The following is a 25996-nucleotide window of genomic DNA, read 5'->3' as shown; positions in this document are numbered from 1 at the left end:
ACTCCAGCAGTCAGTGCCCCAGTGAGGAAGGAGGAGAGACAGAGGGGGAGAGGTTGGGAAGAAGTGAGAGTGACAGATGGAGGAATAGGAAAGAGGATGAGTAAGACAGGGGAGATGAAAGAATGTAAAGGCAATAAAATTCATGGAGGAGGGGGCAGCAAAGAAAGTGACAGAGGAGAGAGAGAAAGAGGAGAAATGACATGAAAGGAGAGAATAGACTTCAGAGGGACAGACAGAAGGGAGAGAAAGATGGAAAAATAGTTGAAAAGAGGAAGAAAATCCTGACGTGCTCCAAAACATTGATAACATTTAACGGCTGCATTCAGATAGCACACCTTCTACAGCTCGAGTTTTCTGCTCAGTTCAGCAAACCAGACTTTGTTTGGTATATTTATTTATTTTTTTTTTTTAGTAAGTTCATGTTGGAAGAAAGCCCAGAGCAAGAAGCACTTAACAGAAGAAATAGTGAAAAAAACACAGTCTTCCATAGTACACAAGATCAATGGATTAAACCCTTCTGGCAAAACCTGGATCCAGACAGCCCTATTCACTAATCAGCATTACTCGCCACCAGCCCTACTGAGGTCCATATCTGCTAAATAAAGATTTGTGTACTTAATCAGCTAAATTAGAGGCATTTATCCATTTGCATTAGGGTCTTAGCATATGCAATGAGAGAGAGAGAGACTCCATATAAAGTCAGTCTGACACGCTATATATATATATATATATATATATATATATATATATATATACAGGTACCTCTGTAGCGGGGCACTTTGAATCGGGGGAGGGGTGCTACAGAAGCATTCAGAGGTATTCATAGTAAAACTGATATCACTAAAGATTTGTAGGCATTATAATGCATGAACAGTACAACTAGAGAAGTAGATTTGTGTTGTACTCCTCTTGTTAAACTTATCATCGTTTATAATGAACTCAAATCTTTAGTGATATCAATTTTACTATGAATACCTCAGAATGCTTCTGTAACCCCCCTCCCCTGATTCAAAGTGCCCCTCTACAGTGATTATATATATATATGGTTCGGCCACCCCAAAAAAACGAAGCGGATTTTCCCGAAATTTGGCGGGCTGATAACGAAGGCCAAACCAAAAGGTTCTGCCGAATCACATCCCTAGTAATTAGTGCCCACGATAAAAAAAAAAGGGTGTGGTTAGGCTATTTCCATTATATTTACAGCTTTGATAAATTTAGCCCTAATTTAGCCAGCTAACTACAGTTATTCATCAAGCCATGTTAGGCCTCTAACATGTGTTGTATCATGTATATCACACAATATATGCAATACTTTATATCTCTCCACTCAGATACCCTGCCCTATTACAATAACCTTCTTTGCATGTTATTTATATGCATGATTATTGCAAATGCATGCAAAGAAGATCATTAATAAGCAATTTGATGCAAATATTTTATCCTAGCTGACCTAGAAGATGGTCAGCCATGATAAACAACAACACTTCCTTGGAAAGCGTTAGATGTGCAGCAGGAGACCTGGGACCCTAATGCAGGTCTAGAGGCTCCCATTGCACATTTAAAGCAGCCGGGAAAAAAAACAAAAAACTGTGGCCAAATGGGGAGTTGAGCAGAGGTCACAGCTGACCCCCGTTTCAACCCAGGGGTGTCAGTCAAGGTGGCCCCAACTCCCCCACAAATAGGAAAAAGGTGTTTAAATTATGCACGTGACCCCCAAAAATAAGTTCAGTACCCCTACACTGTTCCCCCTCCATAACCCCCCCCCTACCTTAAGCTGGATCCCATGTCAGGGCCGGGTATGCATCCTCGCACCCAGCCCGATCGGCACCATTTTCCAAAATGGTGCTGACCTGACCTTGCCCCAGCTATGTGACTGGGGTGAGGTCCGGGGATGGGGGGTGTTTAACTTATTTTTGGGAGGGGGGGCAAGGGATCATGGAGGTGGAAGTGATTGTTTTTGACATGGGGGGAATGGAGGTTGTGTTTCACTTTGGGGAGGCGGAAGGGATGGGAGTTTGATTTCAGGGGGGGCCGCTGCCACACATATTATAAACAGTTTTTTCTATTTGTGGGGGAGTTGGGGCTGCCTCGACCCACAGTCCCGGGCTGAAACAGGGGTCAGCACAACCTCCTCATTTTCTTGCAGGGGGGGGGGGGGGGGGGGGGGGGGGGGAGGAGGCAGCCACCCTTTAAGGCAATAGCAGGTCCCGTGAAGTTGGGGCCGCCATCGTGTTAAAGGGCCACTCGCTGCATTCTTTCGTGCCGCAGTGTTTGGGCCGCGACACAAAAGAAAGGGCCAGACAGCTGCGATACCTTTTGGGGGGAGAGGCCCCACTACCGCGACGACGCCCCACGATATAGGAGGAGTCTGACGAATCTCAGCACTCCAGGCAGGGAGAAATTTTAGGAACGGTTTTAGAAAATGCAAAACACACTACTCATAGTTGGGAAAAGGCAGAACTATTGGTAAGGGAATGAAGGTTCAAAAAAGGTTTGGATAAGTTCTTGGAGGAGAAGTCCATTAATGACTATTAATCAATTTTACTTAGGGAATAGCCACTGCTATTAATTGCATCAGTAGCATGGGATCTTCTTAGTGTTTGGGTACTTGCCAGGTTTTTGTGGCCTGGTTTTGGCCTCTGTTGGAAACAGGATGCTGGGCTTGATGGACCCTTGGTCTGACCCAGCATGGCAATTTCTTATGTTTATTTATTTTATTTATTTATTTATTTATTGTTTTTGTTATACCGAGTTTCATGATAGGCATCACATCAACCCGGTTTACAAATAACAAGGAGTGTAAAGCATAACGTAACGTAAAAAACAATATTTTCAATAAGAACCTTGAACTTTAAATACAGTGAATCAGAAAAAGGGAGAGGGAAAGTTACAAAAAACAAGGAAAATAAACTTGGGATGGAAGGGGAGAAATTGAACAGCACAATAAATCCTTACATGAGTATTTGCTTTTTGTACAGTTTATGGTAAAAGTGAGAACTGAATACAAGTGGAAACGTGTCATGGTAAACAAGACAGGTTGGTAATGAATTGCGGCAGTTTGATGCTTGTAATGAATGACATTGCTGTATGGCAAGTCAGAAAAATCTTCCAAAGCATTTGCACAAAGATCTTCCGACTTGCTAAAGAGCGTGTTAACCCTTAAAAAAGAAGAGAGAAACACACATCTCTTTAGGTTAGCAGTGTGCTATCACTCTTGACAACTGCAAAGCAGTGGGCATTAGGAAACCAGTTTAAAATAACAGACAGCATGTTTTCCAGACTTTTAGCCAGTGCATACTAAAATGCAGCACACGCTTCCAAGAAGGACAGGCCACCAAAGGGAGAAATTCACCTGCGGTATTGGTATCATGTCCGAAGGTCTGACTGGCATCTTCACCCAAGTCAATTTAACTACAGCGATGGATATGTAGCACTATAAATATCTCTATGGACTATCTCAATTATAAATTAAAGGTATAAATCCTAAATCATGTTTCTAAAATAGCATGAATTAAGAGGAGTGTAGCATTTACATTTAAATCCATAAAATGGTAATCTATGGAAAAAACCATGGCCAGAATCATGAATGGCATATTTAGGGGCAATTCACTATGGCTTTTCACCCAATTCTTCGGCTTTGATTAATCAGGTCTTGTGGTAGAGACGATGCAGCATCCTGTGGATATAAGAGATCTAATGGGCTGTAGCAGGATCTTTCTGCGCCAAATCTTCAAGAAAATGGATAATTTAGCGATCCTTGCTTTGACATGAGGCAGAGGTTTCTAGACTGGGAATACTGCTTTAAGTATACTAGCTCTTATGATATGAACCTGAATAGCCTTTATAATTTAAGTGAAATGAAACAATTCAAAAGTGAATAAATAACCATACCATGTGCAGCATAAAATAATTCTAGGTATGTACTGATATTTTATTTAAGGAAACAATTTGTGTGTGCAAATTGAGGCCAGCTAAATCCAAAGATTAAAGAGCAAACTCCCTATAAGTTAATAATTACTTTTTTTCTATCTTCTTTTCACTCATTTGGTGAGTAAATCATGGCCCCACCATGAGCCTATAACCTTTTCTTGGCTGGATACTGCAGGGGTTTGCTCCGGCTTTCTACAGTGCACAGCAAACTGCCTTAATGCCCCCTACTCACTAGCCAGGCATAACCCTGCTTAGTTTCCAAGAAACTAACAAGATCAAATTCATGCAGGCCAGCATTGCTGGGGATAAGCCAATGCTAACCCTCACAGGAATCAACAGATGCACACAGACATCAACGACACCCACAAGAAATAAGACGACTCTGTCCTTTGCAGGCTTCAGATGTGCTATTTAAGGCCTCACCTGAACTCACTTTAATACAATCACCAATAGCAGTGGTAGACAGCTCCAGCCTGAATTCTGCCAACAGGTCTGATTTTCAGGATATCCACAATGAATATGCATGAGATATGTTTGCATACTGTAGAGGCCATAGATGCAAATATCTTATGCATATTAACTGTGGATATCCTGAAAACCAGGTGTATTCTGTAGCATTGGACTGGAGTTGACTACCTCTGACCTTTAGATTTAATCTAGCTTCTACTGCAGTGGTTTTCAGCCCAGTCCTCAGGACTCTCCTAGCCAGGAGGCAGTGCATGCAAATCTACCTCATGTATATTCATTGTGGCTATCCTGAAAACCTGACTGGCTATGTGTGTCCCGAGGACTGGGTTGAGAACCCCTGTTCTATTGTGCCAACATCTCTCTCTTCCACCTCAAATAAATTAAAAAAAAAAGTGTGCATACTAAAATAATTTATTTTAATGATTAATAAAACTGAAGAATCTGTTCATTTTAATTTCCAGATCCAGACCATGTATGGACAAACCTAATACACACAAGTCTATCCCCTTTACAGTTCTTCTAGCTAATTGATCCTGTTGGTGCCGCATCAGAATGTGAAAATTCTCACACCTTAGAATGCTTCCTGACTGACCAGACAAAAAGCCACTACTTGACCAAATCTTGAGTAATTGGGTTGGTTTGGGTTTGTTTTTTTTAACAAACTTTATTAAGCAATAGAGGAAAGCAAAACAGAAAAGTCATACTTAAGTACAAGAGTACACATAAGCATGGATAACTCTAAATAAGTGAATATGAAAGAATATTACAAACACAATTCTTACTGTGGATTTAGAAAGGCCATCACAGGTGACGTCCTACACAAATTGTTTTAACCTTTAGTTCCAAGGCTAATATACTGAAGAAAAACTTCAAAGTGAAATTTGTGCACAAAAACAGCAAATACAGTGCATGCCAAAGAATGCACTATTTTCACGTTTTAGCATGCAAAGTGGACTTTGCAAACTTTTTAGGCTCTGCAAATAGTAATATTTCAGGCATAGTTTTATGCTTGCAAAATTGTATTTAAAAATGTACAATTAAGTGATTTGCTGCAATGAGAAATGTTTCACAATTTTTTCTACTGGGCTTATTTGCACATAAGTCCCCATAGAAAAACAGTGCATGGAAGAATCACAAATAGTGCATGAAATTCTGCACACTTTAGGATTGACTAAATAAAGAAAGGCTAAGAATCAAGCAGTAACTGCAGGTAGTGCTCAGACTACTATACAGTTTTCTTTTTTGGACACATTATTTGCTTGTTAGATCAATAACTGGAACATAAATTTAAAAAAAATTACACATGTATATGCATAAAAATACACATGAAAAAAGAAGCCAAATACCACTGATTTTGCACTTCAGCTAGATCATAGCCAACGCCAAGAACATTCTGCAGTACATCACTGAAATTTGAATTCTTGTTCGCAGCTCAGAAAGTCAGCTTTTAGATGGTGTGCATATCATGGCCCGAAAACAAGATAAAATTCAAAACCCTTTGCTTTGTCTTTAAATAACTAAACAGGCATCTCCTTTCAATTTTTCACCTGCACTCCCACAAAGAGCCCTCCTCTAGCTTCTCCAGATTGACTTGTACAAGACTATGTGCTTTCATCTGCTATGCCCCAAATATTTGGAATAAGATGCCACTACCCTCTACGCTATGAGCCATGTTACCTCACTTTTCAGAAAAAGCTAAAGTATGGCTTTTTGATCAGGTTTCTCCGCAGAGACTTCTGTTTTATGACTTGACTACCCAATCTTTCAATCTAAAGCTAGAACTCAGACAGCTCTGAGCTTTCGTACTGAAGATTTTTACTTCATCTGCACCAGATGCCAGTCATAATGTTAATGCTTCTCTACTCTTGCATCTGCTCTACATTCTTGGCACCCCAATAGATCCCTGATTCTAATATAGGCATTAGCAGCACAGACATGATGATTCGCCTCCCTCTCCCGAACTGTGATTCTTCTACAACCCAATTAACTTTGTACAACCAAGCTAGCCCTTAACCTGGCTGTACAAATGCCCTAAGTTTGTGCTCTTGGCTTGAGAACCAGAAAAAAAAAATTGTGTAATGCTACTGTAACTGTGATTCTATTATGATTCTAAATGACCCTGCTATTGCTACTGTACCTGTAAGTTTGATTTAAATTTGATTGGAATCCTCTTTGAGGCCATTCTTGGTAAAAGATGGAATCTCACATGTTTATAAATAAATAAATCAAGTCTTAATAAATGGGAGTCAAGGTCACCTTCTAGATTTAACATACTCAAAGGTTCAAAATGATTGACAGCTCCCAAAAACTATAATGAGGCTTCTACAAATAAGACAAGCCAATTCCTTCAATATTCACTTTTGACTTCATTATAAAGAACAAAACATGGTTTTATAGGGCAAGTGATTCCCTGCAAAGCCATTAGATACATATATATAACTGCAGGAGATGTGGATGGACAGGCATATGGCCTTCATGTTCTATTTTTATATATGTACACACACATATTCGGAAATAAGGACGCGCTATATGTACATATTTCAGGTCAGGAGTCATAAAGATAAAGAGGCACTTCTCAGGTGCTGATCACCTTTGTGCCCTCAAGCTGGTGTGTGTGTCACACTGCACCAAAAACATGTAAATATCTTTACTACCGAAGATCCGGTGATGTGTTCTTTCCCTAGTAGCCAAAACGTATTTAATACTTCTCAAAAAAGTAAATTAAAAAAAAATGTTTTTTTAAAGTGAATGCCACCATGTAGAAGGTATAGAAATAGCTATTGCACTGAAATGAATTTCCATTGTACAGTACATAGTGCATGCACTTCTTTGCTTTGCATGTCAGCCTGGCGTGTTCTTATGAGGGGCCCGTCATCTAATCTTCCATCCTTCCATTTCCCATATAAACTGCAGTAAGGCTACACTAGGGGAAAGAGGACAGCTAGCGGCAGTGCTGATTAAGTAGAGATCCCACCATCCTGCCTTTAGATCATGAAATGACCTGGTCTAGGCCCAGCTGGAGGACCTTGCCTCACAGCACATCTACATTATAGATACAGATATCAGAAGTAGCATACGCAAAAAACATCTTTAATAGTTTGGTGAACAATCACAAGCAAAAGCATCAAGACTACAGTTTCTGATTCTAATTCTAGTTGATTTCTAAGCAGCAGAAATTCAAAAAGTATGGGGGTAACCTGCACAGAGTGGCACTTGCTACCCTTAACAGAAGGCATGGGGGTAACCTGCACAGAGCGGCAGTTGCTACCCTTAACAGAAGGCATGGGGAGTAACCTGCACAGAGCAGCAGTTGCTACCCTTAACAGAAGGCATGGGGGTAACCTGCACGGAGGGGCAGTTGCTACCCTTAACAGAAGGCAAGGGAGTAACCTGCACGGAGCAGAAGTTACTCCCATAAGCAGCTTGCTGGGCAGACAGACTGGACCATTTGGTCTTTATCTGCCGTCATTACTATGTTAAGGTTTTCTTTTTAAAGCATCTCCTATTGACTAGGAAGTGTCCAATAACATCTCACACCTTAAATCTTTCTGTGTAAAAGAAAAACAAATCAAATACAAATGGAAAACTCGATGTTCTTCATTAATCGCTGTATGTTCTTAGTTTTATGTTCAATCTAACAATTTATGGCATTGCAGACTTTCAGGTTCAACATTTTGCAAGGTCAATTTCCAGCGGCCTTAGCACCAAATCAAAAAGTCTCTCAATTCTTAACACAGCATTCATTCGTTTCTAATTAGCTGAAACAGTTAATAGCTATAAAAGATATATATGTCCTGTGTTTCCCCACGAGATGCTTGATAATCTCGGTGTTGATAGTGCATTTAAAAGAATGCAGGCACTTGAGGGTAAAATTTCAGCAGTTCACCTAACTGAAAAGATATGCGATTACATTTATGCATGCACCAAACTACCTGATTTTCAAGCACCAGGTATCTGTTTAAATTGGGTTTGGCTGCTGGGTCATGTAACTAAATATACACTGCCCTCCTCCAGCTTTACCTGCTTAAAATAGGGTATAAAAGTTGCATGGATTATTGGCATGCCAGTTCCATGCACAACTTTTTCTAAAATTTAAGTTCTGCAAACGTGTTCATAAAAATGCCCCTCTACTATGCAGCCAATATATATATGTACGTTATGAACTTCCACACGGAGGTTTAGGTGGCTGAAGATCCATGGATGTGCATATGGGCAACTTATGTGCATGGCCCCTTATTCTGCACACATAAATCCTGACTAAACTTTTGAAAAATGTACCCTTCACTGTCTTCCAGAGAATCTAAACCATCTTCCTGCTGAATTTATGTCACCACAAATTAGAGAGCTTATAACTATCTGAGAAACCATTTCATGTGACTTTCTGTGCTGTCAGAGATAATTATTTGATAGCAGTGTAACAGTTGCTTATTTTTCCAATTAGTGTCTAGAAAACATGGTGAAAAAGAAGGGGTTATTTTACTGAGAAACGTTGCAGATCTCAATCCAAGAGTCTGGGCTGTTTTTAGCACCTTTCAACCAGGGCTGCGAGCACTATAGCACCGATCTAAACCGTCTGGCAGCACGTTAACATCTGTAAAAGATGATGGGATTGTGTCCAAACTTGGTAGTGGTGGTGGTAGGGAGCAGGGGAGAAGGTGGACCATGGGCCTGGCACCTACTCTATTGACAATGACCTTGATTAGCAAAGGTTGAGATCATCTTCTATAGGATCAAAGTGAAAAAGCACTAGCATGGTTTACACTCGTCTCCTTATTTTAGTTTGTTTTTAATAATCCACACTGATTGGAGGTTTGTTGCATGACATTCAGGAAGGCTACAATTCTGACAGAGAAAGGAACAAAAAAAGCAAATAAAAGCCTACCGTTTAATTCCTTGACACTTCACCTACGTTCTCCACACTTGCAAGTCCAAAGCAATAGCTTATTACAACATCCCACAATATCATCAGCAGTAGACAGGATATAACTCACTCAACAAGGTTAGACAGTTCTAGAAGCTTTTATCAGTCCTGCAGGAAACTGGGATACCTTTTACTGGATCAACATAAAAGCACAGCCAGAGATGTTTCAGTACATGAGTGAGACCGCACACAGGGCTCGTCCGAGGCATGAAAACTCATCTCTGGATTCTTCTTACGTTGATCTAATAAAAAGAATCCCAACTTAGAAATAATTCAACCCGGTTACATGATGCCCTTTGTTGCATAAACTGAACATACCGTAATGGGACACCCATGCAGTTAAAAATAGCAAAATTTCTCCCTATTCTGTACATTAACCAAACGTCAAGAGACGAGACTGGAGGATGCACTGTGTCTGGGCTAGATGGAGCAGTGAATCCTTGCCTTCTGCAGTTTAGCTTACGAATACTAATTCTGAACAATTTTGCTCCTTGAAATCAGAAGTCTGCAGCACAAAATCTGTTATTCACCTGTGCATCAGGAAAGACAGGGGATCAACTATTTAGGCAGCACATCTCACCCAACCAGTCTTAAATACTGAATGGACAATACTGCAGAAATCTTCAAAAGTGACTAAGACTGAGCCGCAGGTGACACTGTAAACTATGAAATGCTTTGTTCACAGGGAAAGAAGCAGCATCAATGATTTGTGATGACTGGATTATGAAGGATTATGAACTATATTATTTAGAGAGGTTGATGATGGTTTATTGAGATTTCAGAAATTGAAACATTCATTACATTGAAAAATAAATATTTAAAGCTACTTTCCTACACATAACATTAGCAGCCTGTGACTAATGGCAGAACTTTAGAAGATATGAAGTAAAAAAAAAAATACAAAATTCACTCCTGTTCCTGTACTTTTTGGCAGTCCAATGATATTTAATATAGCACATCTTCAACACTCAAATTCTAAAAATCAATTCACAGCATCCCAGCCTATAGCAAAAAAAAAAAAACCCCCTTAAAAACAAACCACTCCAGAAGACATGAAAAAGTTGTTTCTTAAAAGCAAGAATACACCTGCAGTTAATTTTCTTGTTAGTTTTACTGTACTACATATTGCCAGATTGCACCAAGTCTGCAGCACACAACGCTACATAATCCTGAGCCCTACATTAATGATAACCAGTTACTGGTGGGGAATAAAATAATAATAAAAAAAAAACTAGAGATGATGAAAGGCAAATCTGTTATTTCTTTCAGTTTTATGGTAATTTTTCTTAGATCAGCCTAATAAACTGCTGAGCAGTGTTACAGGCAAGGAGAAAGAATACAATTCGGGAGCCAGTTCTTGCAATTCCGCGATGCAAACAGATGATCTGATAGAAGAAAGAAAATGCATTTTTGGCAGGGACCATAACAGGAGGCATCACTGTGATGCGTGGAATTTTGCATTGCACTGTAAATGTTCACAAACTACCCCCATCCCTGCCACCAAACATTAGAGATTAGCTTATTAGCACAGCCTCTTTTAATAACAGTAACTCACTAATACTGTGCTATCTTCAAATAATAATAATAAATACATGAAAAGGGTGGGTTTCAACAGGAGCAGCACTCAGTTTCTAGCAGGGCTGAGAAAGCTGAATTCTAAGTGTGTGTCAACAGGCGTTTTAACTCTGCACTCCAGCTGCTGTGTGAACAGAAAAAAAAAAGGAAACACATTCAGTGCCAATTTCACTCTTTAAAGTGTACTCATGTGTCACTACGTGAAAAGTCCCTCTATATTTACCCGATTAACTCTAGGAAGGTAATGTGACTCCTGATTGTGACAAGTGGCTCATCTGCAGGGAGACAAGCACAGGGTGCATGGTCCTTCTGCTGACCATATGCATCAGATTACAAACCAATGATACATTATATTGCTCACTCACATCCATGAGTGACTATTAACTAGGTCAGAACAGAAATACAGGCTACTATTTAACTGAAAGCACAGTCTGTCTTATTCCCTGGGTCCAAATTAAAAAAAAAAAAAAAAGGTTACAGCATTCATCAGCATCAACAGATCTGGCAATGCTGATGATATTCAAATATCATGAAGGAAAAATATCTTCCGAGTACCAGAGCAGAAGTCCACTGAGCATATAGTCAATGGCAACCATAAAAACTGATCGGGCCATCAATTTTCATCATTAAATAGCCAAATTCAGCACCAAGCTGCAGAGAGGTTTTCTGCCACCCTGCTTCCATTTCTGCTCCTCGTTAGCATAGTAAGCAGTGATGTAATGAGACATGCACTGGTGGGTTAAAAAGTAACAAACCCATTCATTTACTTTTAAGTTATTACAAAAAAAAAAAAAAAAAAGAACACATCACAGATCTTGGCACAATGGTGGTGCCACTAAGTGAAGTCAGAGTACTGGATGGATATCCAAGGAACATACAGTTCCTAAGAAATGTTTGAGAAGCAGTCAGTTAACTTCTGCCTGTTCTTTCTTCCTTCCTCCTTGTTTGTCCTAGTATAGTCAAATGTTTTACAAGTTCTTCTATACTTCCCTTTTTTTTTTTTTTTTTTTTTTTTTTTAAATGTCATTACCCGAGTTCAGCCTTAGCTGCTCAGACTTTACCGTCTCATCAGTGAGGCACTTGCATGGGAGAGGTAATTAAGGTTGTCCTCTGGTTCCATGATTTCAGATCAGGCTGATCCAGTCCTGCAGTTTTTATCCCTCAGACTACATGAGTTTGTAATGCTACTTATCTTAGGGAACCTAGAACTACAAGTCCCTGCATGCAATAGGGCAGAGCACCAAATTCTGAAGGCACCCGAAAAACTGACGTTCCCCCTACTGCTCTCCGATGTCCAAGGGAAAATCTCCCCACCACAAGTCCTCTGCCTATGTGTGCTGTAATTTTAAATCCAGCTTTGCATTGGGGGTAACATCAAGATTGGATTTAAAAAAAACCAAACCAAAAATGGAACTAGCTGGCAAGCCCTAGGACAAACTGCAAACATCCTTTATTTCCTAAAGAAGACCAAAGTATATTTCCAAACAAGACTAATATCCATCCCTGCCGAGTTACCCTGTTCCAGACCTGGATTTCCGACAACCACATCCTGATGCATTCTGGTGCCTGCTGCTTTCAATAGATAGAATCCAGGACGACACATGCTCTCATGCACAGGGATGTAAATTCAAAAGCAAAAAAAAAAACCCCTCCTGGAACTGAGTAACTGGGCTGCTCTGAATAATAATATCTTCTCTGGAGTGTAAGTAAAATTAGAATGAAAGAGGGGGAGGCTTAATGATTTCCCTTAACTGCCATCTTTATTACCTACAATCATTTGTTAAGCATCAGTGCTTTAAAAAAAAAAAAAACACAACAATCAAAAAAGCCTTCCAGATTATTTTAGGCTGGCTCATAATCAGTTAAATGGATTCCTTCTTTTCTCGGGCACCAAAACACTCTTTAAAATACAAACATGTTTACAATGCACACATGATCTGTAATTTCAATGGTCCCAGTCACCTATTTTTTATTTTTTTAGATATTTTTAAAAAACTTTTCCCTGAGCTGCCCTTGTTTTAGGTGTCACCTCTAGCTTTACAAAAAAAAAAAATACTGCTGCACTCATCTTCCCGTCTAGCATCTTCATATGACCATTCGTAACAAAGCAATAAAATGAGAATTAAGCAGCAATATCTTGTTACCAAGAGGGACAATCTGTAATTGATGCACATGCAAGATTCTTTTTTGTGAAAAGAACGGTAAGAATGAATTCTATTAAAACTGCTTACTTAGTTCAGTTCTTCATACTGAACGAGTAACCCAAAGTAGGCAATCTCTGCCAAGGTGAAGCAGTTAAGCTTAAGCATAAGACTGGTCCTACGCGCCAGGCAAAGGTCAGCCCAGAAGCGATAACCCCCCTTCATCAAAGGGGATCGGGCTGCTTTCCAAAAGAAAGAAAGAAAACCCTTCCTAGCATCGGAGGTGAACCACCTTTTCAAACGCCCTTACGAGAAGCAAAATCCAAGCCGGTCTCAGGGAGAGAACAGCTCCTGTCACCTCCCGGCTCACTAAGGAGCGCGCAATACGGGCGACTTTCACTTGCTGAAGGGACCATCACTCTGCTCGGATATCTAATGAGGGCAACGCCAGTGAAGTCTCCGGGCGAGAAAACGTGCCTGGAGGTGGCGGGCAGAAGAGCTAAGCCTGCACCAGCCCGCAACAGACTTCACTCTTCAAGAATCCCCCAGCGCTGAGTCAGTGTCACTCGTGTGACAAGACTTGGCAAAAGCAGCAGCACCAGCTCCAGCTCACCTTCCCCCCACCCACCCAGCAAGAAAGGAGAAGAGCGGGCGGGGCTAGGGAGCCAGGAGAGCGCGCTGGCCACGGACCCCGAGCTTCTCCTCTCCTCCCTCTCCCGGGGCTCCTTAAAAAGGGAATAATAATAATAAATGATGCACTAACAACCCCCCCCCCCCCCCGCCCTCTTTGTGAAATCCCGTCTCTCTGCCCCACCCTGGCCAGGCACCATCTCCCCCTCCTCTCTCCGGACAGCGGGTGACCTGCCTTACCTGGATGCAACATACTTTGGAAATAGAAGATGACCAGGATGAGGGATCCCAAGCAACTGACCAGCACCATCCTGCAGATCCGGTTCATCCTCATTACTTCCAGCAGAGCTTGCTTCATGGCTGGGTCCGGCAGGTTGGGTGTATGCGGTGCCCGGGGAAGGTGATGGTGGGAACCGGTCTTTCTCCGGGCAGAGCTGGCTCGCTTTGCCGGCAGTAGCAGCAGCAGCAGCCCGCTCCCAACTATACCGGCAGGCAGGGAGGATGCCGCCGGGCAGCAGCAGCACTGAAGGGCGCTAATATTTCGGGGGCTGCTTAGTCCCAGGCTGGGCTTTACCACTGCTGCGGAGGGAGGGGGGGACAGCAGAGGCGTGAGAGCGCCAGAGAAAGAGAGAGAGAGACTGCAGCGCGGAGGGGTGGTTTCTATTCTCCACCCCCGGCCAAGATGTGGTCGCGCCCAGCTGTTGTGCCGCGAGCGCGACGTTCGCCTCGCGGTCCCAAAGACCCGGCAAAGCCCAGGCAGCACGATGCATCCTCAGTGGGCAAGGCGGGGCCTGTTTCAAAAAAAGGAGATTTCTCCTTTTTGAGCAAGTGGGGGGCAAAATGTTTGTAGATTAAAGCTCAAACATAAAATAAGAGACGCTGTTATAATGGGGGGAAAAAAAACTAATTTTACTAAATGTGCGCAAAAATGGCAAATATTTCAGAAAGCAGGGACGTAGGAAAATGTAAGGCTTTCGCGTTGATGGGATCAGAAAAGGAGACGGACCTGTTCACGGCCGCTCCGCACGCACACGCGGTTCTCATGCTACACGTTTGACCCAGCTGAGACAGGACAGGCAGTGATTACCGTTTGAAACCATCCATAACTCTGGCACGCCGTAGCTCACGGACCACCGCCCCTCCCACCCTTGACCACGCGACAACAGAGTAGGTGAACCAAGATAACTTTTATTAAGTGGAAGAAACGGCCACAGCCAAAATTTAACATTATAACCTTATTACTTTATATTGCAGCAGCTTAAACAATTGGCATTAGCTAAATGCCACGCCCTCACCGGTACCTTCCTTGTTCTTCCCACCCCAATGCTTTTTTGGAGACGGCAGCCCTCCATCCTTCTGCTCCATGAATGTGGTATACCATTGGCACCCCGCTCCGTGAATGCCAATCCCGCCTTCCGCTCCGTGAAGGGGAACACCCGCCACTGGCATCCCGCTCCGTGAACGCCTCCGTGGCTACTGCCGCCTCCTCCCACCCCTGGCCTTGCGGGCCGCGATTATTGCTTATGCCAGGCCTTCATTGGGCCACCCCCAGACCGGCCATTATCTCGGTCTCCGCCATGCTTAGTTATATCCATGCCCCCGCTTTCCCCCTATGCAAAGTCCTTGGTGCTGTGCTCCTCCCCTTCCCCCTCCCCCTCCCCCAAAAACTTCCCCTCTATGCAGCGATACATCCCCTTATGCTCCGGTGAGGGCACCCGCTGTTCCTTTTGTTATGGCTGTGACGACTTATCCCCCCCAATCCCAGTATCCCCTTGCGCTGTGGGGTGGTGGGAGGGTTGCTCTCGCTTCCAGGCTGCAAATGTGCTCCCCCCACCCTGCCCTACCTCTAAGTACCTGAGCTCAGAGACGCCGCCTTCCTTGTCTCATTGGCTCATGCTCAGGTTTGAACTGGCCCCTAATCCCATTGTCCGCCCCTCTCCGCACCTAGGCTGTGCCCCCCTCCCTCTTGCCTGCCGCACGTCTGCCCAGTTATACGGCCCATGCCTCGAGAGGCAGGGCCTCCTTAACTCTGGCACGCCGTAGCTCACGGACCACCGCCCCTCCCACCCTTGACCACGCGACAACAGAGTAGGTGAACCAAGATAACTTTTATTAAGTGGAAGAAACGGCCACAGCCAAAATTTAACATTATAACCTTATTACTTTATATTGCAGCAGCTTAATCAATTGGCATTAGCTAAATGCCACGCCCTCACCGGTACCTTCCTTGTCCTTCCCACCCCAATGCTTTTTTGGAGACGGCAGCCCTCCATCCTTCCGCTCCGTGAAGGTGGTACACCATTGGCACCCCGCTCCGTGAATGCCAATCCCGCCTTCCGCTCCGTGAAGGGGAACACCCGCCACTGGCATCCCGCTCCGTGAACGCCTCCGTGGCTACTGCCGCTCCGTGCAGTATTCTGCCGCCTCCTCCCACCCCTGGCCTTGCGGGCCGCGATTATTGCTTATGCCAGGCCTTCATTGGGCCACCCCCAGACCGGCCATTATCTCGGTCTCCGCCATGCTTAGTTATATCCATGCCCCCGCTTTCCCCCTATGCAAAGTCCTTGGTGCTGTGCTCCTCCCCTTCCCCCTCCCCCAACACCAAAAACTTCCCCTCTATGCAGCGATACATCCCCTTATGCTCCGGTGAGGGCACCCGCCAAAGTAGGAAACAGTAAAACCTTATTTGTTTTCTACCCCCACTAATTAACTAAAGCTGCTGTGGCCGTTTGCAGGGCGAGGATGAAGATATCTACCCCAACGTCTGATAAGTGAACCCCATCCTGCCTATACATGCCTGAACATGAGAGCGAAATATCATCATGCTTGATGACATATCCCCCTATAGCTCTCAACCACGTCCCCACTTCTTTATTTAATTTGCGCCTGCTTGTTTCGATGGATTTGTGCGACCTCGCGTCCCTCCATACCAATCGGGGGATAATGTGGGACCATACCAATACCACAGCTGGCCATATAGCCTTAATTGCAGTCAAGTCCTTCTTGATCGTGATTATTAAGTCAATGTTTTTGACTGCGACCAAATCGTTACCGCCCAAATGACAGATGATAATATCAGGCTGTGGTAGTTGCCTGGCGTATTGGAGAATGCAAGGCATTAGTTGGACCCACCTCATCCCTCGTTTGCCGAGCCAGAATAAGCTGGCCTTGCTACGCGGTATGCCCATCTGCTCGCTGGAGGTCTTTTTCTTGGTTCTAATGTGCGCCCAATAAATGTACGAGTGCCCCATGATCCATATCACTTTTGCGCTCCCCGCTGACGAGTCTATGATGGACAAAATAAAACGGTTATGTGTAACAGGATGGTAAATATATGCTTTTTATGTTTCCCAGTGAAACGTCATTGGGCTGTCTGGTTATTGGGTCGTATGTATGTTTTGAATTTACTGGATTTCCACCGCCCTAGCGCCTTAATTTGATCTTCGCTTAAACCGCTGCTGCTGGCGAAGGATGCTGCGCCTATTCGGAATGAATGTGTGTGATAAGCTCCCGCATCTTCCCCTATCTTTTCCAAGCCTTTGCGTAGTATACTGATAAACTGGTAACGCGATAGCGCGTTGCCATCTTTGTGTTTTAGAAAGGGCCCTCCCCCCAGCGGGCGTACTTTGAGGTATTCTGTTGTAGCCCTTACGGGGCATATCTCCCCCGTATGAGCCGGGTATAATGTAATCCAGCGACCTACTGCCCGTTGATCAGTTTTGCTCGCCTGAGAAAGATCTGTACTGTCTCCTTAACCAGCCTTATGTTTTCTATCAGGAGACCCCCATCCGATGCCCTGGTGGTCACCTTTGCCCTCGGGATAAGCTCGCTGTTTCTAAATGCACCAAAGAACATTAGTGAAAAAGCCACGGTCCATAGCTTTACCTCATAATTGTCCCAAACTAGGCTGGGGAGCTCCTTTACCAGTGCTTGTAGCAGCATTGGTGTGATAGGCTTTCTGGCGTCCCTTCTAACTGGTTCTTGTCTCCGCCAACCCTCTAATATCTTTTTTATGAGAAAGGAGTTGCTAATTGTGCCTATACCCCATAGTTTGGAGACGAAAACAATAGCAGCTACATGTTGCCCTGCCTGTTCTCTTGATACCCCCGAGTTCTTGAGGTAGAGCAAGAACTCTGTTACATTTCTCTCTGTCATAAGGTTGATGCTCTGCTTCCGGGGCCAGGAATCTGAAACGAGACCACTGACAACGAGACAATGCATCAGCGATGCCGTTAGCTTCCCCCGGAACGTACTTAGCCTTAAAGACCAGGTTAATGCGCAGGCAGAGCAGTACTAAATCCCGCAATAGCCTAATGACCCTAGGGGAGTGCGCGGTGAGAGAATTTATCGCCTGTACAACCGCCATGTTGTCTGACCAAAAAACCACTCTTCTGTTGTGGAAACATGCTTTCCACATGTGTATTGCTGCAACAATGGGGAACAATTCGAGAAAAGTGATGTCTCTGAGTAAACCCATGGCTTCCCACTGTACTGGCCATCGTTCCGCGCACCATTTCCCAGCCAGATAGGCCCCAAATCCAGCGCTCCCCGCTGCGTCTGTGTAGAGCTGCAGCTCCCTATTGGTCATGATTGGGTCCCTCCAAACTGTCCGCCCATTATATTCCCCTAGGAATGTCTTCCATACTATGAGGTCCTCCCTGAGCTCCTTGGTGATTCTAATGAAATGATGGCTCCTGCGAATACCTGCTGTGGCTTGGGACAATCTTCTAATGAAGGGCGACCCATAGGCATGATCTTGCAAGCGAAATTGAGGTGACCAATGAGTGACTGCATTTGTTTTAGCGTGATTTTGCGTGATTGTTCGGTAGTAGATATGTTGGCGCGTAACGCTTCTAGTTTTGCGGGCGGTAGGCGTGTGACCATTTGCAGAGTATCAATTTCGATACCGAGAAATGACAATTTGTGTGACGGTCCTTCTGATTTGTGCTTAGCTAGCGGAATACCTAATTCGTCAGCTTTCCGGGTGAATGCTTCGAGGGCTTGCGCACAGGCCTGTGTGTCCCTATGGCCGGTAAACAGAAAATCATCCAAATAGTGTATGATTTTCCCTTTCCCGATGTCCTGCTCTACAGCCCATTGCACAAATGTGCTAAACCTCTCAAAGTAGGCGCAAGATATAGAGCAGCCCATCGGGAGGCATTTATCGAAGTAATATTTACCTCGGAATTGAAACCCCAACAGATGGAAGCAGCTTGGATGTATTGGAAGCAAGCGGAAGGCTGATTCAATGTCGGCTTTTGCCAACCATGCCCCTTGCCCCCAATGCCTCACCATGTCTAATGCCTGGTCAAATGAGGCGTAGGCGACCGAGCATGCTTCGGGGTCCAAGTAATCATTCACTGACCCACCCTCTGGGAAGAATAAATGGTGAATCATTCGGAATTCCCCTGGCTCTTTTTTGGGAACCACCCCAAGAGGGGAAATCCTAAAATGAGGTAGAGGTTTGTCATTGAATGGGCCTTCCACCCTACCCATGTCGCTTTCTTTTTTGATTTTTAGTGCAATGACCTCTTCATTATTCCTCGCAGATAACAGATTCTTAGCCTCTGTGGCGGTTTCTGGCCCCATGAAAGGTATGTGAAAACCTTGGGAAAACCCTTCGTATAGCCATCTGGCCTCCTTGGGCTGATAACCCTTTAAACAGACCTGCAAGCTATGTATCTTAATGGGGGTAGGTGCTCTAATGAATTTATTGTTGCTCTGTGTGGGGGATGGTTCCTCCCCTTGAGCATTTTGTTTGAGGGTGGCCTGCACCGCATCCCATGCAGGCGTGTCTGAATTTGCAGGCAGCAGCGAATCTGCAAAAACCAGAGTTGAACAGCCTACAGATGGGAGTCCCCCCGCCCCTAAATCTAGTGGCTTGCCCCCACCTTTGCCCTTGACGAAAGGGCTGACCTTGCCGAAATGGAAATCTTCCCGTAAAAGTGTGTTGGCGAGGAGTTAACCATGTACTCGGCTGGTATGCATTGCCAGTGAAGCCAGGAACAACCTCCTGCACCGGTCGGTACGGTGTGATTTTTGAGAGCCAGAGGTCAATATCCTTGCGATCCCATTCTAAACCTGGGTTCACAGCCATATTCCTTCTGAACTGCTCATCATACTCCAACCAAGCCGTACCGCCATACGTGCGATAAGCACCACAAATGACGTCCTGGTAAGCAATTAAGGAGCAATATTTTTCAGGAAATTTTTGACCTATGATGGATGACAGAATTCTGAATCCTGCTGACCAATTAGCTAGCGTCTTAGCGATGAAGGGTTTCTCCCTAGCTGAGAGTTTGCACGCTTCGTGGCATTTGGGATCGGAACCCTCCCCTTCTTTCCTGAGCAGCTCGAATATATCTACATATTCGCTGCGCCATATTTTCTCTTTTAACGCCTCTGACACATGCGCGGTTAGTGAGCCCACTGTACATGTGTATTGTGCAGCGTTATTGCCATTCGTGGCTGAGCTACCAGTGGTATTGTGCCCATTGGTCCCCAGCTGACCCACCGTTGTTCCAACCGCTGTAGCTGTGGCTGGGGTTGGTGTTCCAACAGCTGTAGATGTGGCTGGGGTTGGTGTCACAAGTAAAATATCCCCCATGGGTCGTCCTGACTGCCCTGTTTCCTGTGTTGGGCTAGTGTTAGCATTACCCTGCCCATGCCAGTTATCGAAAATAGCTTTCATAGCAGCGAAAATGTCAGTAGGAGCGCTTTGTGGCCCCAGCCACACTTCGCTGCCATTCCTTGGTGGTGGGTAACTGGGCTGTGTTGGGGGTACCTGCGCATTACCCTGGCCCCGGTTTAAATCAGGGTACTCACAGTTCTGTCCTTCTTGCGGTTGCCCGTGTTGTCCATGAGCTGTCTGTTGACGTGCTGGTGGCTGGGTGTTGCCAGCTGAACTGTTGGAGCTGCCCGCTGCACCGTGCTGTGGACCGATGGGCACTGAGCCAGGGCATGGGCTAGTGGTATGCGTTAAGGCATCCAGCATTGCCTTCACCCTGTCCGTGCCATGGATAGCAGCCGCTGACAAGGTTTGGTCCATGAGCTGACGCAGCTGTCGTTCGGTAACATTGCCGAAGTTCTCTCGTGGCGGTGCTGCAGGGGTCGGTGCTGCAGGGGTCATGCCCTGTGGAGGGGGCTGCTCCGGTACATAGCAGCCCAAATGGCTGATGCTACGCGGTTGTCGTGTGCTTGCGGATTTCCTCTTCTTATTCCTCTGTGTCTTGGTCTTACGTTTTTCGACTTCTGGCGTTGCCGCGAAGTTTTCCTGCAATTTGCTTGGCTTCCGACGTGCTCGCTTGGCTGGAGCCTGAGCCTGGTCCGGCATAAGTGCGGACGGGGCAGAAGCCATAGCAAACTGAGTGGTAGCCATGCTGTGTAGACATATTAAATGGTTAGATCCCGCACAGTTTTGGGGGGGGCCATATGAATAGGTAGCCAAACGTGGGTGTGCGCACACCTGCTAAGGGGGGTGGGTGGGGGAGGGGGCAGCCGGGGTATGGGGGGGCGGTGGGTGGGGTGCAAGGAGCCGGGGGGGGGGCTGGGGCTGGGGGGGGCGCACGTTTGGGCCCGGCAAGTTTGGGGGGGCTGGACGGGAATAGGATGGGGGGTGGGGGCAGCTGAGGAAGGTGGGGGGGGGCGAGGGGCGGCCGGACTCCGTGGGGAGGCAGGAGTGCCGGCGCATGGGGGGGGGGGGCCTGGGGAGTAAAAGAAAAGTAATAGTAAAAGAAAATCCTGAAAGTCCATGTGCTGACCTCCCAAAATGGCCGCTGCCATGTGCTGACCTCCCAAAATGGCCGCTGCCATGTGCTGACCTCCAAAATGGCCGCTGCCATGTGCTGACCTCCAAAATGGCCGCTGCCATGTGCTGACCTCTGCTGGCAAGCCCTTCCAATACGAACCACAATACCATGCTAAGATGTAAGCCGACCTTTCATTAATATTTTAATTTACTTTGTATAGAGCTGCATAGCGCAGCCTGAATCATATCTATCAAGCTGAGGGTCCTGTACCTCTTATAATTCAGTATAAACGTGCACATGGGACAGCTGTCCCTTTAAATGGTAACCGAATACTAAATATCACCTTTAGGATTAATATAAAAAACATCCTGTTAACCTGGCTGAGCACTCAAATGCCGTACCGCTGTCCCATAGACATATCATCAGAATTCCCAACTACGGGATGCTGGCTACTTTTTAATTGTCAGATTACTTAGGTATAACAAAGCACATCCACAGGTTGTTGAGGTAGCATGGTAGACATGAAGCCTGCCCACTTCCTAGCAATTTAGAGAGCGAGGGGTAAAGCAATACATAGAAAACGTCAATTTTAAAGTAAAGCAAGCCTACAAGATCAGTGCTCTAACCACTGAGCTACCAAGCCTGCTACTGCCAGCCATGTGCTCTAACCACCTATGCATTCACCATGTGTAGACCCCTTCAATGGCGTTTCTTAAGAGGCTACAAGTGAAAGATAACCAGCCCTGCACTCGCTGCCCTTTCAATAAATACAGCAACATGCAGAGCAAGCATTGTGCTGAAAGCCAGCCATGAGTTCATAAAATATATATATAATAACAGGTAAAGTGTGGCCATGTGCCCATGGCGTTTCACTAAATATATATTAGTTAAAATATATATAACCAGCCATGTGCTAAGGCATTTCCTTAAATAAAAGGACATTCCAGGCAGAAGCAGCCATGCATTCAAAGCCTTTTCATTAAATAAAGTACTGGTAATGCAGAGCCAGTTCAATGCAAAAGGGGGGGGGGGGTGAGCATACCTTCCAGACCTTAGCAACACAAAATTACCATTAATATTCTCAACATTTTGCCTATCAGCCACAAAATCTTTGTACTTTACCCAATGATGTAATCAAAGAAATCGTTCCTGCTCCTATAGCTCATCTGCTCCTCTTACAGCACAGCCGTGCTGGAGGCAAAGTGAAAGTAAAAGCAAAACTGTTGTAGCACAGCCGTGCTGAGGTCAGCCTGTTGCTCTCACTTCCAGGCTGCAAATGTGCTCCCCCCACCCTGCCCTACCTCTAAGTACCTGAGCTCAGAGACGCTGCCTTCCTTGTCTCATTGGCTCATGCTCAGGTTTGAACTGGCCCCTAATCCCATTGTCCGCCCCTCTCCGCACCTAGGCTGTGCCCCCCTCCCTCTTGCCTGCCGCACGTCTGCCCAGTTATACGGCCCATGCCTCGAGAGGCAGGGCCTCCTAAAACAATGGATAGGATCTTGAACTTCCAACAAAATTCAACAGGCAGCCAGTGAATGGGCGTCAGAATGCAGTCGTATATTTACTTCTTACACTCATAAAGAGCATGGGGGCTTAAAGAAACAAAGGGTAATTCAGAGCTGAAATATGCAATGCCGAGCATGTTGAAAAAACCAGTGTAGACTCAGCTCTGTGTGCGTATCCTGTACAGGTAGGGCCATACAAGAATGGTTAAGTTCTTTGGGGGCAGGACCCAGGAACCCTGACTGGCTCTTCTCTGTGTCCCTATCACCTGTGGGTGGATCCTTTTTGTTTGCGGGCGGGGAAACTTCCAGGGCCCAGGGCAGGGGTGACTAACTTCCTTCTGGATATCCCTGGGAGAGTGGTACTTTCTCTTCTCTGTGAGTGCTGTGCATGCCCAAATAAATACACCGGATGCACTAGGTTAATGATCAAAATTAAAGTCTTTACTGAGAAAATGGTTGCAGATGGCACAATAAATATGTTTTCCAGCACCACACTTTCTCTCCTTGGTTACAGTATTCACCTCTATCCGTGTAGGAATCTTTCAAGCAGGCAAAGGATCTGGGCGCCCCCCCCCCCCCCCTCCTTCCTGGATTTGGTGAAATGGAGGTCCAGGTGGGCAGGGTAACCCTTAAACTGGTCAAGAAAACCCCTTCCATAAATGGTAAAAAAAAATCCTGTCCTTGCACAGAAACATTCTCTCTCCCCAGGGGCTGAAGATTCCGGATGGGTGTCCTCAAGGATCTTTACAGTTATTTTAATCATGATTAGCAGCTTTTCCAACTCCTTAGGTTTCTCACAGTCTCAGCCTCTTCTCTGGACCCCTGATGGAAGGGATCGCTGGATGCAGGTATCTTACCCTGCTCCAATGCAGGAAGGAAGGGGCAGCCAAAACAATCTTCCTCCTGGATGTCTCAACTTAATGTCCTTTTCCCTTAACCGAAAATAACATCGGAGTTACCCCTTGAGGCAGGACACCAACTTGGAGGGCAGGTCTTCCCTATCCCTGGGCATCCCAAACATAGGGTTCCTTGATCCCTGAATCCAGGAAAGGCCCAGGTGTCCAGTGAGGCTCCGACCATGAAAATCTAAAAGTACTAAAATCAACCCGGAGGGATATCCAAACCTGCCAGTGAGTGGACTGGCAGGAACACTCTCCTCACCCTGGTCAGGACCCCCAGGCTGGGTTAGCCCGATTCCTCTGAATGGGTCTGGAAAATACACACAAAAAAAGTAAGCTCCTCAATGCCTCCTATCTCTCCAAAAACTTAAAGGTATGCCCACCGACTCTTGGGAGAGCTGTTACAAAGCCTCTCAGGGGGGCAGCCATTCCAGACCCCACACAGGGAAGAGCTGAATTTGAATGGATCCCCCCCCCCACCCCACCATTCACTCACCTGTTCTATCTGGCAAGTCCCAGGACTTACCAGTAACAAAAAATGGCTCCTGGTTACTCCAAGGAAATAGCCTTGCACTTTTCAGTTGTTGCTACAACTTTTAACATTGAAAGATGTCTTAGTAACACGAAAAGGGCTTTCGCAGCATTCCAGTAGGTGAGAGCATTAACATCAGATGTGGCATTATATGCTTTATAATCTGCCATTGCACATGCAGAAACTTCATAAAATCTTTGTCATGATAAAGCAAAGCATACATTTTCCAATGGGATCTATGACCCCCAAGATCAGAAAATAGAATTGATGATATATTAGTAAATGATCTGAAAAGGTACCTCGTTCATATCACACAGCTGCACCCTATGACACCGATGTTCTGACAATAAGAGATAGTCAATTCTTCTGTAACCGTTATGTACTTGGGAGTAGAAAAAAACCTCTTTATTTTCTAGATGGAGGAGATGCCAACTATCCATCAGATTTAATTCTTGACATAAAAAATCAATGCCTTTGACAGCCTGATTTTTAATGGAGACTTAGTAGGTTGACAGTCTACCAAGGGGTTACTGGAGATATTAAAATCCCCTACAACCATGAGAGTATACCCCTCCCAGCCAAGCAAGTTAGTGACCAATGAGGAAAAGAATCCATGAGAGTATTTGTTGGTGTTCTGAATGCTGCTGCGGGACAGGCCTGCGAGCGGCTCACTCGCTACCTCGGGATACCACTTGGCCTCCCAATGCGGCCCAGATTGCCGTGACCTCCCAGTGTAGCTGGCACTGCCATGCTGCGCAGACCTGTGCTGCCATCATGGCCTTTGCAGTGAGGAGCCCCAGCCGATGTCCCTGCTTTTCGCAGCAGTATCATGTGCTGAGCCACTGACATCCTCTTGTTTCAGTGCCTCTAGTCATACGTGCATGCCTCTCTTGAGCTTTTAAAGGGCCCACAGTGGGAAAAGCTCCACAGCCCTCCCTGATGATGTCAGCCTGCTTGCCCTATAAAAGGGCTCTTCAGTTTGTCCCTTGTTGCCTTCACAAGGAGTTGGGTGCTCCTGGAGTCCTTGTTCCAGCTTTACGCTCCTGGAGTTCTCCTTGTTCCAGTCTTCGCTTCCTCAAGGCCTTCATAGTCCTCAATGTCCTTCTTGTTGCCTGTTCCATGTTCCTGGTCTTGCATTGGTTCCTCGTCCAAGTCTTTGCAGTCTTCGCCTTGTCCTGGTCTCCTGTGTCTTCGCTTGTTCCTGTTGTCCAGTTCCTGATGTTCTAGTCTTCGTCTCCTCATCCTGCTTCAAGATCTTCTCCTTGCCCACTCCTCCAGGAGTGCCACCGTCGTGGTCCGCAACCATCCCATGGGTTGTGTAGGGCACCTCGCGGCACAAGGCCTGCCTTCAAGTCCACTAATCAAGTCTCCGAAAGGTCTTTGTTTTTAAACGCTGGGGTCCAGTCCCTGGTTCTGAGTTCCTGAATCCTTGAATCCTGTTCTTTGTCTTTGGAGTGCCTTGTACCAGTGTCCGTCCATGTCTATGAGTCATGCCCAGAGTCTGCTCCGTGTTTGGAGTGCTCTGCAACCAGCCCACGGGCTATATGGGGCGTGCAGCATGTCAGGACTCTCCCCGAGTCTTCATCATGTTTCTTGTGCCAAGTTTTTGTCATGTTCCAAGCCTGAAGTCTGCTTTGCATTCGACAT

At 45.4% G+C, this 25996-nt stretch overlaps 1 protein-coding gene across 2 annotated transcripts in view; it reads right to left on the bottom strand.

Annotated features, from left to right (window-relative positions):
- Positions 1 to 22671, bottom strand: part of CHST11 (carbohydrate sulfotransferase 11) — a 352143-nt gene extending 329472 nt beyond the window's left edge. Inside the window, exon 1 of one of the 2 annotated variants that reach the window (XM_029601519.1) lies at positions 22536 to 22671. Coding sequence is in view for 1 of the 2 variants with exons in the window: in XM_029601518.1 (XP_029457378.1) it covers positions 13906 to 14023 (118 nt within the window). In the remaining variant the exon portion in view is untranslated. Of the gene's footprint in view, positions 1 to 13905; positions 14258 to 22535 lie in introns of those variants that run through there. The other variant, XM_029601518.1, reaches the window with a different exon arrangement.
- Between the last annotated feature and the right edge of the window lie 3325 nt (positions 22672 to 25996).

The sequence above is a fragment of the Rhinatrema bivittatum genome, chromosome 4 (genome assembly GCF_901001135.1).
Source record: "Rhinatrema bivittatum chromosome 4, aRhiBiv1.1, whole genome shotgun sequence".
Classification (NCBI taxonomy): domain Eukaryota; kingdom Metazoa; phylum Chordata; class Amphibia; order Gymnophiona; family Rhinatrematidae; genus Rhinatrema; species Rhinatrema bivittatum.
This window is presented reverse-complemented; position numbering and strand designations above follow the sequence as displayed.